Source organism: Mobula birostris, chromosome 3, assembly GCF_030028105.1.
Source record: "Mobula birostris isolate sMobBir1 chromosome 3, sMobBir1.hap1, whole genome shotgun sequence".
Lineage (NCBI taxonomy): Eukaryota > Metazoa > Chordata > Chondrichthyes > Myliobatiformes > Myliobatidae > Mobula > Mobula birostris.
The window spans coordinates 1,044,028-1,061,217 of NC_092372.1; the positions used below are offsets into that span (position 1 = coordinate 1,044,028).

Below are 17,190 nucleotides of genomic sequence, written 5' to 3' on the forward strand. Positions count from 1 at the left end.
ATGAAATAGATGGCTTTGTGGCTAAGTTTGCTGACAATACGAAGATAGGTGGAGGGGCCGGTAGTGCTGAGGAAACAGAGAGTCTGCAGAGAGACTTGGATAGATTGGAAGAATGGGCAGAGAAGTGGCAAATGAAGTACAATGTTGGAAAGTGTATGGTTATGCACTTTGGCAGAAAAAATAAACGGGCAGACTATTATTTAAATGGGGAAAGAATTCAAAGTTCTGAGATGCAACGGGACTTGGGAGTCCTCGTACAGGATACCCTTAAGGTTAACCTCCAGGTTGAGTCAGTAGTGAAGAAGGCGAATGCAATGTTGGCATTCATTTCTAGAGGAATAGAGTATAGGAGCAGGGATGTGATGTTGAGGCTCTATAAGGCACTGGTGAGATCTCACTTGGAGTACTGTGGGCAGTTTTGGTCTCCTTATTTAAGAAAGGATGTGCTGACATCGGAGAGGGTACAGAGAAGATTCACTAGAATGATTCCGGGAATGAGAGGGTTAACATATGAGGAACGTTTGTCCGCTCTTGGACTGTATTCCTTGGAGTTTAGAAGAATGAGGGGAGACCTCATAGAAACATTTCGAATGTTGAAAGGCATGGACAGAGTGGATGTGGCAAAGTTGTTTCCCATGATGGGGGAGTCTAGTACGAGAGGGCATGACTTCAGGATTGAAGGGTGCCAATTCAGAACAGAAAAGCGAAGAAATTTTTTTAGTCAGAGGGTGGTGAATCTATGGAATTTGTTGCGACGGGTAGCAGTGGAGGCCATGTCATTGGGTGTATTTAAGGCAGAGATTGATAGGTATCTGAGTAGCTAGGGCATCAAAGGTTATGGTGAGAAGGCAGGGGAGTGGGACTAAATGGGAGAATGGATCAGCTGATGATAAAATGGCGGAGCAGACTCGGTGGGCCGAATGTCCGACTTCTGCTCCTTTGTCTTATGGTCTTAAATACAAATTCTCTGTACTTCACTGATCATACAACAAAGAGTGATTCAGGATTTGCATTGCTGGGTGGTGTCGAGGATAACTCTGTTTGTTCAGTGGGGGACTCGAGTCGGACCACGTGAGTGAGGTACAGAGCTATCTAGGGCTGAGTTGCTAGAGGTTTCTAACTCAGCATGATGAATTCGGGAAACTCTGCAAGTTCAAAGAACTTGGATTTGTGTAATTGTAGTGGATACCTTCCCAAATACGTGTTGGGAAAATGGCCGCAATTTGAGGAGACGTCGATCACCATGGTTGTGAAGGGAAAACTGCTAGGGAAGCTACTATCAATCTACTATCAGAGAGGGGGCAGCGGGGTGAGCAATTCAAATCAGAACACACATAAGCCACACCGCTTGGGGTACAGCAGCTTAAGGATATTGCTAAATATATCAGCACCTGTGTGCTCGTGGACAATCCTTGAGAGCTTTTCCAATCAACTAGTCATCAGAAAGCAACACATGACCTAGATAACTCTGAAGAAAGGAAGGTAACTGTAATGTGCTTGCATCCAAATCTACACTCAGCTCTACGAAATATACAGCAACGTGATGGGGGAACACGTGATGGTTTGAAGAACGCAATAATGATTGTTATGGGTCTTGACAAAGGGGACCCGGTAGACGCACTCGTCAAATGTTACCAGAGGACAGGTGAACATCACACTGCAATTGCATCCAGTTTATGGATTGTGTTCCAAGGTGTGTATGGAGCAGCATTAGAGCTGGACCATTTAGGAACAGAAGCCTCACATAGATCGTTGAGGACAGTTGCATCTCACAGTACCGATGAAACTAAAACAGTACAAAAACCCACACATACTGAGGCATGGGTACTGAGGAACATGGGTAGAACACGGGAAAAGAAAATGCCAAGACCAACAAAACTCGCTAATGGGAAGGTGATGCCCATTAAATATCAGTCTGTCTGGAGAAATGAGGGACGGGGTCCTCTCTGGCACACTATCAAAGGGCAAGTAAGGACAGAGGAAATGGAACAGGGAGAACTGAAGGTGGAGTAATTAAATGCTGCAACTGTGCTCACAGGGGTGTAGTAAACTATATATGTTGTAACTGGGTTAACTGTCTGGACACGCCCCTCTGCTGACTGCCCCTGTGGCTCCTCCCACAGACCCTGAATATAGGTGATTTCGCCCTGCTCCTCCCCCTCAGTCCAGGGGCAGACACTGAGCATGCTGGATATCATATTTTACTGCGAATAAAAGCCTTTCAGTATTTACCCTACTTCAGTCTTTTGGAGTAATTGAAGGTGCATCAGGGGGCACATTAAGGAAGAATACCCAAACCTGAGACGTGAAAGCGCAGAGCAAGGCGGTTTGCCTTTAAAGGGGCCAGCAAGACCGAGACTACAAAGTAATATAGTGGATACACCACCATGCAGAGAATTGCACGCTGAGCCTCAGTGGCGGTATCAGACCTCACCAACATGGGTGTGTGACAAAAAGTAGGATGATACCAGACGACCTCTAGTTAGTGGAAGAGTTTCAGGCCACCCTGTCACCTTGTTATGGGCACTGCAAGATCTCGAAAACACTGTCAACAACACTAATGTGAAAAAAAAGCAGATTGGAAGATACAATGTAAAATTATCCTACGTGGATTCACAAGACATTAACAAATAGGACATATGAATGTACCATTGAAAGTTAGAATAGGAGACATAGTGTTGAAGCATTCAGCAGTGTTGGTGAAGTAACCCAGGTAGCAGGAACATACAGTAGTGAGTGATTATATGGCCAAAGCCTGATCTGTTTTCAGCCAGTTAATTGTATGATTTGGAAGATACAACTAGCATGAATACATATACAACATACAGATCGCAGTTGGAGTATATGAGGATGGAATATGCACAATGGGTGAAATGTAGATCAAACTGGAGGAGATGAGCAATGATCTGAAGGTGCAGAGAATTAGTGCACAGATCTTAGACATATTTCCAAGGCACAAGCATGACTGCGCAAAGAAGGCTGGCAGTTTGTGCATTCAAGGTCCAGACCCTAAAACACAGAAGCAATATGGGTCCCCCCCCCAAAAAAAAATAGAGAAAGGTGTAGGCAAGATAATACAGAGTTTGCTACAACAAGGAGTACTGAGGCCAGTAGCCTCCACTAATAACTCACCCATATGGCCAGTGAAGGAACCAGCTGGCAGCTGGAGGTCCACAATAGACTCTCGACAGATAAATAAAGCAACTCCTTTGACAGCCCCAAATGTTGCAACTGACCCGAATACAGTGGTCAAACAGAATGAAAGAGGGCATGGTTGACAGGTTCACATATAGATAATGGTCTTTGGTCTATCTCATTAGACAGAGAGTATCAATACAAGTTTGCATTTGCATTTCAGGGACAGCAGTCTACAACAGGAGTTTCAGAATTCCCCGTCTATATTTCACCAGCCCTAAGGGGAAGATTTAAAATGGTTACCAAAACTCGAATACTTGGTATAATATGTAGATTATCTACTCTTGGATTCTGAAACCAAGCGGGAACATTATGAGTTATTGACAGACCTGCTGCAATTATTACTTGCATTGGGACTAAAGGTAACCCCTAAAAAGGCACAGGTGATGAAACAAGTAGTTAGTTATTTGGGAATGATCTTGACATTGGGAAAAAGAGAAATCGAAAAGCGAAGAGTGGAATCGGTTATGAAACTGCCTGTTCTCCGATAACTGAAAGGACTGTGGTACTTTCTGGGGCTGGTAGGCTGCTGTACGGATCACATTGATGGATTTTCCAGTAAGGCAGCTCCTTTAATGGAATAAACCATTCTCATTGGAAGTGGCGACAACTGATACCACTCTCTCAGCACTGCTGTTACAGAAGATGCATGAGAATTTAAAACCAGTAATGTATGCATCACGCATGCTCTGAACAGCTGAACAGGGGGATACTGTCTGTAAAATCATTTGTTAGCGGTTCTCTGGGCGGTACAATATTTCACCTACATTGTGAGATTTAATCCAGTTACAGTACTGACAGAACACACGCCCATACAATTACGGTTAGAGGGAAGGATTCAAAATGATTGAGTAAACCAAATCAGAATCATTAGATGGACATTGCTGTTGCAAGGAAGAAATATTAGTGTAAAGGATATAAACACAACTTTAATGTCAGCCAATAACCTGCTGTACCAAGGAAGTGAAAATGAGTCTCAGGTTATGATAGCAAATAGTCTCAAGGGTTTGTTTTATCAAAAAAAAACAAAAAGAGAGAATGGGTGGAAGATCAGATACAGTAATGACTGAGAACAAAGGCACACTGGCACATATTTTTTGTATATGGTTCCTCATCAGTGCAGAATGGAGAGAGAACTGAGTGAGGCAAATATGTAGAGGAGGAACATGGCCAGGAAATGTGGCTTTAAAGTTACCAAAACCCATGAGTGCACAGGCAGCAGAGTTGGCAGCTGCAGCATACCTGGTGAGAGAGCCAGAAAGTTTTTTGCCAGAGTCAGGCATACAATCTGATTGTACTTAGTTTACGACAGCCTTACAGAACATGTGCCTCTGTGGGCAGCCAGAGGGCTTGTTTCAACTGGTCGGAAGCTCCTCTCATCTGCTCTTCTATTACAATATATATTTAAGGAGGCAACAGGAAAAATATGGTCATCATGGCTATCCCTCGAAGTCGAGGATGATGGTCTTCGTTGTGGGATGTGTTAGTTTTGTAAACTGTTTGACCAGATTATGCATGGTAGACACATTCAGAGGGTCAGACGGCATTGCATCTAAGGAAATCTGATTGCGTGGACTCAGAATTGGCTTATTAACAGAAGGCAGTTCAGATAGTAGATGGGGGGAATTCTGTTTGGACGACAGGGCCAGTGATGTCCCCCAAGGAAGGTATAAACTTGAAACATTTAAGAAATCCTTTTGAGTCTGAACCAAAGGGACCATGGAAGTTATGTATCGTCCGCACGTTAACATTCAACATATTCAAATCATGACGTTACCACAGCAGCAAACCTCCAATGATTTCCACCTTTCTCACCTCTAATCTCTGAGGATAGGATTGGGATTAAATGAATGTTATGTTGTATAATATCAGGGTTAATAATCCCTATTACCACTGTTGAATTAATAGATTTGGACACTGCTGGTATCTTTGGCAAAAACATCCCCAGTCCGGAACTATCGTGTTTACCGCCTTAGTGATGGAGTGAAGGAATATTCCTTTAGTATGATACCTACACTTATAATCTTACAACTGCTGTAACCAGTCATTTTATGAAGTTTCCATGCTTCACTCTGTGTAAGGACAGAGGGATCAAATGCTACCAAAGACTTCCTAGATTTGTCAGTGCTGTGGGACACTGAAATTCATCAACAAATATACGTGATTTCTGGCTCTAAATTGTTTCGATATAACGTTCATTCATTGAGAGCCTTGGAACATGATTCCTGGATCTGCCGTAGATGCATCTGTATGCTGGCCGCTCATTAGTTTACATTTGGTTTGCACATCTAGCGGAATCCTCTTAATACCCAAAAGTATCTTACCGGATTCTTTAATTCTTCACTTCCTTTGCTATCCTTGTACTTTCGGCAAAGTCCAGTGTTAAGGATGCAATTTCGCTGCTTAATAATGTCCATAATACATGTCCACAGATCCCTGAAAGTTGCCTCACAGGTGGATAGGGTAGTTAAGAAAGCTTCTGGGGTGTTAGCTTTCATAAGTCAAGGGATAGAGTTTAAGAGTCGCGAGGTAATGATGCAGCTCTAAAACTCTGGCTAGGCCACACTTTGAGTACTGTGTCCAGTTCTGGTCACCTCACTATAGGAAGGATGTGGAAGCATTGGAAAGGGTACAGAGGAGATTTACCAGGATGCTGCCTGGTTTAGAGAGTATGCATTATGATCAGAGATTAAGGGAGCTAGGGCTTTACTCTTTGGAGAGAAGGAGGATGAGAGGAGACATGATAGAGGTGTACAAGATAATAAGAGGAATAGATAGAGTGGATAGCCAGCGCCTCTTCTCCAGGGCACCACTGCTCAATACAAGAGGACATGGCTTTAAGGTAAGGGGTGGGAAGTTCAAGGGGGATATTGGAGGAAGGTTTTTTACTCAGAGAGTGGTTGGTGCATGGAATGCACTGCCTGAGTCAGTGGTGGAGGCAGATACACTAGTGAAGTTTAAGAGAGTACTAGACAGGTATATGGAGGAATTTAAGGTGGGGGCTTATATGGGAGGCAGGGTTTGAGGGTCGGCACAACATTGAGGGCCAAAGGGCCTGTACTGTGCTATACTATTCTATGTTCTATAATAAGGCTGGTATGTGTTACGGCCTTATGTTACGCTCAGATGGGAATATCGTCTCATCAATTTCCTTTCCTCTGCGGTACCTAGACAGTGTACAGTAGAGTTTTCCGGTGATCAGTGACCTGTAACAGCTCACTATGATCATCCGCGGGCACTGATATCTCAACATCATAAGCAACATCCCTCCGATTCGGAAGCTGAAAAGATATGATGCATGTTACATCATCGTTTCAGTTTTCTGCCCTTGCTTCTTTACGTTGTGTTTTCTCTCTGTTCGCAAATGCGGAAAGGGTTGGGATTAGTGCCATCGACAGCAGTACTGTATTCTTTCTGTCTTATTCTGGCAGGAGATGTTTGGAAGTAGGCTGCCTTTAAATGTCATAACGGCACGGAGGTGCGTTACCACTTTCATCATTAACGCACCTTCCTATTTCAGATCCAAAAGAACATTTTGTTTCTTTCTGAATGGGCAAGTTGCAGTTTTTCTTCCTTTATCCTGCAGCTTTTCTTTCTCTGTCAGAATTTTCATGTGATCTCCAGTGTTACGTTTTTTTCTGATAATGATTTCGGCATTACATGCATAATGTGCTTAAATTAGTGCACATGTTCCTCAATCCTTCCATTTCGATACAAGCTAATGTGATTATTATTACTTAATCTTTTCTTTAACACGTTTTCTCAAATTGCGTTTCTACACTTCTCGTATACATCCTTCTCGTAAACACTGTATGTTGTCTTTTCTTTAAAGTGAAATAATCCATGTTGCAAGCCTATACTGGTATCTATCCCTCACTTTTCCTTCGCTTCATGGACGACTGCATTGGCGCTGCTTCCTGCACACATGCTGAACTCGGTGACTTCATTAGCTCTGCCTCCAACTTTCACCCTGCCCTCAAATTTACCTGGTCCATATCCGACACGTCCCTCCCCTTCCTTGATCTTTCTGTCTCCATGTCTGGAGATTGCTTATCTACTGATGTCTACTGTTAGCCTACTGACTCTCACAGCTATCTGGACGATTCCTCTTCTCACCCTGTCTCTTGCAAAAATGCCATCCCCTTCTCGCAATTCCTCTGTCTCCGCCGCATCTGCTCTCAGAATGAGGCTTTTCATTCCAGGACGAAGGAGATGTCTTCCTTTTTTACAGAAAGGGGCTTCGCTTCCACCACCATCAACTCTGCTCTCAAACGCATCTCTCCCATTTCACGCACATCTGCTCTCATTCCATCCTCCCGCCACCCCACCAGAGAGAGGGTTCCCCTTGCCCTCACCTACCACACCACCAGCCTCCGGGTCCAAAATATAATTCTCCGTCACTTCCGCCACCACCAACGGGATCCCACCACCAAGCAATAATTTATCCTTGACATCCTGCAAGAGATCTCCAAACATCGACCACATGTCCATAGTACATTTCCCTGCAAAAATTTCATCCCAATTCACACCCGCAAATTCTAGCCTTATAGCCTCATAATTTGCCCTCCCCAAATTAAAAATTTTCCTGTCCTCTCTGATTCTATCCTTTTCCATAATAATGCTAAAGGCCAGGGAGCGGTGGTCACTGTCCCCCAGGTGCTCACCCACTGAGAGATCTGTGACCTGACCCGGTTCATTACCTAGTACTAGATCTAGTATGGCATTCCCCCTAGTCCGCCTGTCCACATACTGTGACAGGAATCCATCCTGGACACACTTAACAAACTCTGCCCCATCTAAACCCTTGGAACTAATCAGGTGCCAATCAATATTGGGCAAGTTAAAGTCACCCATGATAACAACCCTGTTATTTTCGCACCTTTCCAAAATCTGCCTCCCAATCTGCTCTTCTGTATCTCTGCTGCTACCAGGTGGCCTATAGAATACCCCCAATAGAGTAACTGCTCCCTTCCTGTTCCAAACTTCCACCGATACTGACTCAAAAGAGGATCCTGCTACATTACCCACCCTTTCTGTAGGTGTAATAGTATCCCTGACCAGTAATGCCACCCCTCCTCCTTTTTCCACCCTCTCTATCCCTTTTAAAGCACTGAATCCAGGAATATTGAGAATCCATTCCTGCTCTGGTGCCAGCCAAGTCTCTGTAATGGCCACTACATCATAATTCCATGTATGTATCCAAGCTCTCAGTTCATCACCTTTGTTCCTGATGCTTCTTGCATTGAGGTACACAGACATTTCAGCCCTTCTATCTTACTGTCTTTACACCGTTTATTCTGCTTCTCTTTCCTCAAAGCCTCTCTATATGTTAGATCTGATTTTACTCCATGCACTTCTTTCACTGCTCTATCGCTCTGGGTCCCATCCCCCTCGCAAATTAGGTTAAACCCTCCCGAACCATGCCAGCGAACCTACCTGCAAGGATATTGCTCCCCCTTCAGTTCAGGTGCAACCCATCCAATCTGTACAGGTCCCACCTTCCCCACAAGAGATCCCGATGATCCAAAAATCTAAAACTCTGCTCCCTGCACCAACTATTCAGCCACGCATTCAACTGCCATCTCCTCCAATTCTTACCATCACTGTCACTTAGCACTGGCAGCAATCCTGAGAACGCCACCCTTGAGGTCCTGTTCTTCAGCCTTCTGCCTAGTTCCCGAAACTCACACTTCAGGACCTCAGCCTTCTTCCTGCCTAGGTTGTTGGTACCAACATGTATCACGACTTCTGGTTGCTTTCCCTCTCGTACCAGGATGTCATGCACCCGGTCAGAGACATCCCGGACCCTGGCACCTGGGAGGCAACAAACCATGCGGGTGTCCTTCTCACATCCACAAAATCTCCTGTCTGCTCCCCTGACTATAGAGTCTTCAATGACGACAGCTCTCCTCTTCTCCGTCCCACCGTTCTGCACCACCGGGTCAGACTCAGTGCCGGAGGCCCTGCCACCGTGGCTCACACCTGGTCGGTCGTCCCCGCCAACAGTATCCAGGACGGTAAACTTATTATTCAGGGGAATGGCTACAGGGGTGCTCTGCACTACCTGTCTGCTCACCTTCGCTTTCCTCCGACTGTCACCCAACGACATGCTTCCGACAGCCTAGGTGTGACTACCTCCCTGTAGCTCTCATCTATGACTGCCTCATTCTCCCTTATGAGTCGAAGGTCATCCAGCTGCTGCTCCAGATTCCTTACACGGTCATCCAGATCGCCCAGCCGTATGCACTTCTGGCAGATGTGACTCTGTGGGAGAGGGGAGTTCCCCCAAGACTGCCACATCTCACATGAGAGGCACATCACCATGTCAGGAGACATTGTAAAGACTAACTGCGAGCAAGCCTGTCCTCCGCCTCTTCTCGTCGAAGCCTCTCGAGTCAAAGCCTCAAAGCTCCACTCCTTCACTGGCCCACTCACTCACTGGCCACTTCGCTTGAGCTATCCCTCTACTTATCTGTTTGAGCTTTTCAAAATGCTTGGTCACCTGACCTCGATTGCCCAATCAGCTGCTTTCTGCTGAGTCTGAGCTATTCAAATCTTGATTGTCTAATCAACGGCTTTCTGCTGATCTATTCAAATCTTCATTGACTTGATTGCGCAGACCAACTGCCAAAACGGATACAATCTCTCGAGGCAAAGCCTCAAAACTCCAACTCCTTCACTGGCCCACTCACTCACTGGCCGCTTTCCAAACTCACAGATGCACATTTGGTTGAAAGCGGACTTCACGGACCAGACCATGATATCCGGGTATAATATTACAGGATAAACAAGCAGGAATAACTCCCTCAATACATAAAAGTATTCCCAACACACCCATGTTCCTCGACCAGTGGAGCACCTCACCACAGGTATTGTTTGTGTCATCAGTCAGACAAACAAAAGGTTTTCTCTGTCAATCAGCTTCCAAATGTTGCTACTCTGTCATTCGTTGCCATTCCCCACTGCTGATTCCCTTCTCCTCAACATACGTTCTTACCCCATTGTCCAGAGCCCAAACTCTGCCCTGTGCAGACCTGACTCTGGTTTCTAACCCTGCTTCGTTGAACATGCAACTGATGGTTTCCCATTCTGCTTTCAGTCTGTAGAGGACTGTGGTGTTTTCAACAACTCTTTAGAAGCAGGGAAAATGACCCATAATGTGGAAATGAGCCCTGAGTACAGAGGTTAACTACCAATGTCATTCTTCCTCAGCCCAGAGATTTGAGGGGTGAAGAACATCTCAGACACAACTGCAGTCAGCTCGACTTCTTCAGTCTGCAGAAAATTCAAGGGAAACCTCTTCCCCCACAGAGTGGTGACTGTTTGGAACCTATCACCACAGGGAGAGCGAGAGGGGAAACAACAGGGGAGGATTTAAAAGGACCGTCGTGGAACAGAATCACTGGCAGGGTCCAGCCAACCAGCCAGTACTCTCTACTGTGCACTAGCTGTGTTATAAATTCACCAAGTACCGGAGACAGGGTTTAAAATAGAACTGATTTATTTGTCTCAGATCCAGAATATTAAACTCCAGTCCCGCTGCAGAAGAAACTCCTCCCATGCCCAGTGACCAGGGTGCAGAACTGGGCGTGGTGAGCTGCAGTAATAATTAGTGTTCAGCACTGACAGTCACTCTCGAAATTGCATTCAGCAACAGCTTATTGAAACTTTCTCCCCATTGTGAACCCAGTAGTGTGTCACAAGTGAAACACGCTGTAAGGATTCACTGCTAATGTAATGGCCTCTCTGCAATGTTTCACTGCTGAGGTAACATTGCTGAGGTAATGGTTTCTCTGTAGCAGCAATGTTTAGGTTACGACTAGAGATTACAGCAGTTTTGGAGTGCGGGGCTATCCAATGAGAAATTTTCATTCCTGCGCGTCTGGAAGAGAGATTTTTGTGGTCTTTTGCTGGGGAGAGATAAGAAGGCACGAATGGAGAGACGCGAATATATCACACCCTATATTAAGCTGCTAGCCAAAGCAAGAGTTACATAAGGTTAGATGGCTGAGTGAACCTCTTCCCACATTCACAGCAGGTGAACGGCCTCTCCCCATTGTGAACACTCGGTCATCTAACCTTATTAACGGTCATTAACCTAACGCTACAGCAGCTGCTAAACACTGCTCACCACTGGCTGAATTTCTCATTGTGAAATGCCGGCCGTTCTATCTGCCGAGGGAATTCACCATCATGTTTGCGGCAGCTGTTTACGTAGCTCCCAGTGCCAATGCTAAGGCTAATGCTAACGAAGCACTGGGAGGCCTACATGAAGCCATCAGTGAGCTACCGACTACACATCCTGACAGCTTTGTGGTGATTACTGGGGACTTTAACCACACCAGCTTAAAGACTGTGTTCCCCAAATTCCGGCAATATGTGGATTTCAAAACCAGGGGAAACAACGCACTGGACTTGGTTTATACCAACACACCACAGGCATACAAAGCAGCCCCCCACCCCCATCTTAGCCACTCTGACCACATATCTGTCATGCTAACACCAGCATATAAACCACTGCTTACAGGTGTGAGAGCAGAGAAAAGAGAGATAAGGGTCTGGCCAAAAGGAACAGCCTTTGTGGGCACAGGAGTACATTCAGCCAGAGACTCATTCCTCCAAGATGCAGCACAGAGCGTTATAGGAAGTCATTCCTGCCTGTGGCCATCAAACTTTACAACTCCTCCCTTGGAGGGTCAGACACCCTGTGCCGATAGGCTGGCCCTGGACTTATTTCATAATTTACCAGCATAATTTACATATTACTATTTAACTATTTATGGTTCTATTACTATTTATTAGTTATGGTGCAACTGTAACGAAAACCAATTTCCCCCGGGATCAATAAAGTATGACTATAACCATGACTATGACTCAGCACTACAAGACTGTTTTTTGCACACAGACTGGGACATATTCAAAACAGCAGCTTCCTATGACGACCATACAGATATTGAGGAGTATGCGGAGGCAGTAATCAGCTACATAGCCAAATGCACGGCGCATGTAACTGTGATGAAAACCTTCACCGCACGTGGTTATAAAAAGCCATGGATGACAACAGAGGTGCATTCATTACAGAAGGCCCGTGACACAGCCTACAGATCAGGGGACAGGAATGCGCTTCGCTCAGCCAGATCTGCGCTTTCACTAGGGATCAGGAAAGCAAAAGGGGCCTACGCGGGCAAAATACATGGACACTTCTGTGACACAGGTGACACCAGACGGATGTGGCAGGGAATTAAACCCTGACAAACTACAAAATCAGGCAGAAAGCTGACGACAGCGACACCTCTCTACAAGACAGGCTTAACAATTTCTTTGCCCGCTTCGAAGCAGCAAATACTACAGCAAGGGGGAGAGTCAGTCCCTTTTTATCATCTGACCAGCCGGCTCCAATCATTGATCCAGAGCAAACACGGAGGACCCTTACCAGGGTCAACCCACGAAAAGCAGGAGGTCCCGACACCGACAACATCCCTGGACGTGTGCTCAAGGAATGTGCTGATGTATTAGCAGAGGTCCTGACAGACATTTTCAACATCTCCCTTAGTCGAGCTATTGTCCCCAGATGCTTCAAAACCTCCACAATCATCCCTGTAGCAAAGAAATCAGTTGTAGCCTGTCTGAATGATTACCGTCTCGTTGCCCTGACCCCCATAGTGATGAAATGTTTTGAACGGCTTGTCAAGCCTCATATCACAGCCAGCCTCCCCTCATCGCTGGATCCTCTACAGTTTGCTTATCATCCAAATCGCTCTACGGAGGACGCAATATCCACCACACTGCACACAGTTCTCTCTCACTTGGACAACAAAGACACTTATGCCAGAATCCTGTACATTGATTTCAGTTCAGCGTTCAATACCATCATCCCGCAGAGACTAGTGGAGAAACTGTCGCTGCTTGGCCTTAGCACTGCTATGTGTCGCTGGATTCTGGATTTCTTGACAGAGAGATCACAGTCAGTCCGTGTTGACAGGAACATCTCTGACTCCATCACACTGAGCACTGGATCCCCACCATTGCTGTTTACACTGCTAACACATGACTGTGCAGCCAGATTCAAGGAGAACCTGATCATTAAATTTGCAGATGATACCACAGTGGTGGGGCTCATCAGCAAAAATGATGAAACTATGTACAGGGAGGAGGTCAAACACCTAGAGAGCTGGTGCAGGGATAACAACTTGATGCTTAATGTCACCAAAACCAAGGAGATGATCGTCGATTTCAGACGGTCTCAGCCTGAGCACACACCCCTCAGCATCAGCAGCTCCACAGTGGAGAGAGTGGAAAACATCAAGTTCCTTGGGGTGCAGCACTCAGACAATCTCACCTGGTCCAGGAACACCACTGGGATTGTGAAGTGGGCCCAGCAGAGATTGCACTTTCTGAGGAAGCTTAAGCAAGCATCACTCCCCACTAACATCTTAACTACATTCTACAGAGGCGTGGTTGAGAGTGTGCTGACCTTTTGCATCACAACCTGGTACTCCAGCTGCAGTGCTGTCGACAAAAAAGCCATGCAGAGAGTGGTTAGGGGAGCAGAGAAGGTTATTGGGGTCTCCCTACCTTCTGTCCAAGATCTCTTTCAGAGTCGATGCTTCCAGAAGACACGGTACATCATTAAAGACCCCTCACACCCTCTCCATGAACTGTTTGTTCTTCTGCCATCAGGGAAACGTTACAGGAGCATCAAAACTAAAACCACAAGACTACCAAACAGCTTCCTCCCACCGGCAGTCAGACTGCTAAACAGCTGCTCTACCTGACTCTGCTTTGGACACTTTTAACTTGCACTGGACACTTATAACTGATAACATGTGGCTGTTGTGTTTTACTATTTATTGTTATGTTTGTTATTTAGTGTTGCGTTTGTTATGTTATGATTGCAATGCCCCTGAGAAACGCTGTCTCATTCTATCCTGCAGAGCTGATGTATGGTTAGAATGACAACAAAGTTTTTTGAATCTTGAATCTTATGTAACTCTCCCCTGTTACAAAATCAGTAACCCGAAGTAACAAAGAGTAGACCATATGCAATTAAACAATTGAGCTTTATAATTCTTACTTTGACTATAGGGTTAGTGAAGTAAACAAAAAAAAAAAAGGAAAAGGGCCCACTCTCACCATTCGCGTTTTGTCATCTCTCCCCAGCAAAAGACCACGAAAATCTCTCTTCCAGACTCACAAGATGCACATTTGGTTGATCTGGCTGAGAGAAACTCTTCCCAACGTCTGAGCAGCTGATCGGCCTCTACCCAGTGTGAACTCGCTGGTGTCTCTGTAGTTGAAATGACCGAGTGAATCCCTTCCCACAATCTGAGCAGGTGAACGGCCACTCTCCAGTGTGAACTCTCTGATGTTCCTTCAGTTTAGATGACCGAGCAAATCCCTTCCCGCAGTCTGAGCAGGTGAACGGCCACTCCCCAGTGTGAACTGACTGGTGTGCCAGTAGGTCAGATGACCGAGTAAATCCCTTCCCACAGTCTGAGCAGGTGAACGGCCTCTCTCCAGTGTGAACTCTCTGATGTACCTTCAGTTCAGATGACCGAGTGAATCCTTTCCCGCAGTCTGAGCAGGTGAACGGCCTCTCTCCAGTGTGAACTCTCTGATGTACCTTCAGTTGAGATGACCGAGTGAATCCCTTCCCACAGTCCGAGCAGATGAACGGCCACTCCCTAGTGTGAACTGACATGTGTGCCAGTAAGTCGGATGACTGAGTGAATCCCTTCCCACAGTCTGAGCAGGTGAACGGCCACTCCCCAGTGTGAACTGACTGGTGTGCCAGTAGGTGGGATGACCGAGTGAATCGCTTCCCACAGTCCGAGCAGGTGAACGGCCTCTCTCCAGTGTGAACTCTCTGATGTACCTTCAGTTGAAATGACCGAGTGAATCCTTTCCCACAGTCTGAGCAGGTGAACGGCCTCTCTCCAGTGTGAACTCTCTGATGTACCTTCAGTTGAGATGACCGAGTGAATCCCTTCCCGCAGTCTGAGCAGATGAACGGCCACACCCTAGTGTGAACTGACTTGTGTGCCAGTAAGTTGGATGACTGAGTGAATCCCTTCCCACAGTCTGAGCAGGTGAACGGCCACTCCCCAGTGTGAACTGACTGGTGTGCCAGTAGGTCGGATGACCGAGTGAATCGCTTCCCACAGTCTGAGCAGGTGAACGGCCTCTCTCCATTGTGAACTCTCTGATGTACCCTCAGTTTAGATGACCGAGTGAATCCCTTCCCGCAGTCTGAGCAGGTGAACGGCCTCTCTCCAGTGTGAACTCTCTGATGTACCTTCAGTTGAGATGACCGAGTGAATCCCTTCCCACAGTCAGAGCAGATGAACGGCCACTCCCTAGTGTGAACTGACTTGTGTGCCAGTAAGTCGGATGACTGAGTGAATCCCTTCCCACATTCTGAGCAGGTGAATGGCCTCTCTCCAGTGTGAACTCGCTGATGTACCTTCAGTTTAAATGAGCAAGAGAATCCCTTCCCACAGTCCGAGCAGGGGAACAGCCACTCCCCGGTGTGAACTCGCTGGTGAGCCATTAGGTCAGATGACCGAGTGAATCCTTCCCCACGAATTCAACAGATGACCAGCCTCTGCCCAGTGTGAACTGACTGGTGTGTCCACAGGTGGGAAGACCGACTGAATCCCTTCTCACCCACAGAACAGGTGAATGGCCTTGTCCCAGTATGAACTTGCTGACGTACCTTCAGTTGAAATGACCAATGGAATCCATTCCCACTGTCTGAGCAGGTGAATGGCCTCTCCCCTGTGTAAAATGACGGGCGTGACAGTCAGTCAGATGATCGAGTGAATCCCTCCCCACAGTCTCAGCAGGAAGGATGATCAAGTGAATCCCTTGCTCCACTTCTTAAACATCTGGACAGAGACAGCAAAACTGGCGTGTTGTGTTCGAGATTCCTGTAGACAAGTTCTGTGTCATTTTTAACCTGCAAAAAGATTTACAAAATCCATCAATGGGTGTAGGACAATATTTCAGATGAGATCACTTGAGTTGTCAAGGTGTGATCTGACATCACACTGTTACAGTGAAGTTCAACCCAAATTGGAGAGAGAAATCATCTTCTAACTGGGCACAGTGCTGCTATCTGTAATGACCATCAAATTCTAACAGAGACCAGAGAACATAGAATAGTACAGCACAGTACAGGCCCTTCGGCCCACAATGTTGTGCTGACCCTCAAACCCTGCGTCCCATATAAGCCTCCACTTTAAATTCCTCCATATACCTGTCTAGTACTCTCTTAAACTTCACTAGTGTATCTGCCTCCACCACTGACTCAGGCAGTGCATTCCACGCACCAACCACTCTCTGAGTAAAAAACCTTCCTCTAATATCCCCCTTGAACTTCCCACCCCTTACCTTAAAGCCATGTCCTCTTGTATTGAGCAGTGGTGCCCTGCGGAAGAGGCGATGGCTATCCACTCTATCCATACCTCTTATTATCTTGTACACCTGTATCATGTCTCTCATCCTCCTTCTCTCCAAAGAGTAAAGCCCAAGCTCCCTTAATCTCTGATCATAATGCATACTCTCAAAACCAGGCAGCATCCTGGTAAATCTCCTCTGTACCCTTTCCAATGTTTCCACATCCTTCCTGTAGTGAGGTGACCAGAACTGGACACAGTACTCCAAGTGTGGCCTAACCAGAGTTTTATAGAGCTGCATCATTACATCACGACTCTTAAACTCTATCCCTCAACTTATGAAAGCTAACACCCCATAAGCTTTCTTAACTACTCTATCCACTTGTGAGGCAACTTTCAGGGATCTGTGGACATGTACCCTGAGATCCCCCTGCTCCTCCACACTACCAAGTATCCTGCTATTTACTTTGTACACTGCCTTGGAGTTTGTCCTTCCAAAGTGTACCACCTCACACTTCTCCAGGTTGAACTCCATCTGCCACTTCTCAGCCCACTTCTGCATCCTATCAATGTTTCTCTGCAATCTTTGACAATCCTC

General features: G+C 46.1%; 1 protein-coding gene across 5 annotated transcripts in view; it reads right to left on the bottom strand.

The window, feature by feature from the left end:
- LOC140194843 (uncharacterized) overlaps window positions 1-17,190 on the bottom strand; it is a 73,999-nt gene that overhangs the window by 41,812 nt on the left and 14,997 nt on the right. For 3 of the 5 annotated variants that reach the window (XM_072252117.1, XM_072252118.1, XM_072252119.1), the window contains exon 2: window positions 10,679-16,153. In XM_072252117.1, coding sequence (XP_072108218.1) covers window positions 14,456-15,745 — 1,290 coding nt within the window. In that variant the 5' untranslated portion in view covers window positions 15,746-16,153 and the 3' untranslated portion in view covers window positions 10,679-14,455. Of the gene's footprint in view, window positions 1-10,678; window positions 16,154-17,190 lie in introns of those variants that run through there. The other 2 variants (XR_011885299.1, XR_011885298.1) reach the window with 1 other exon arrangement.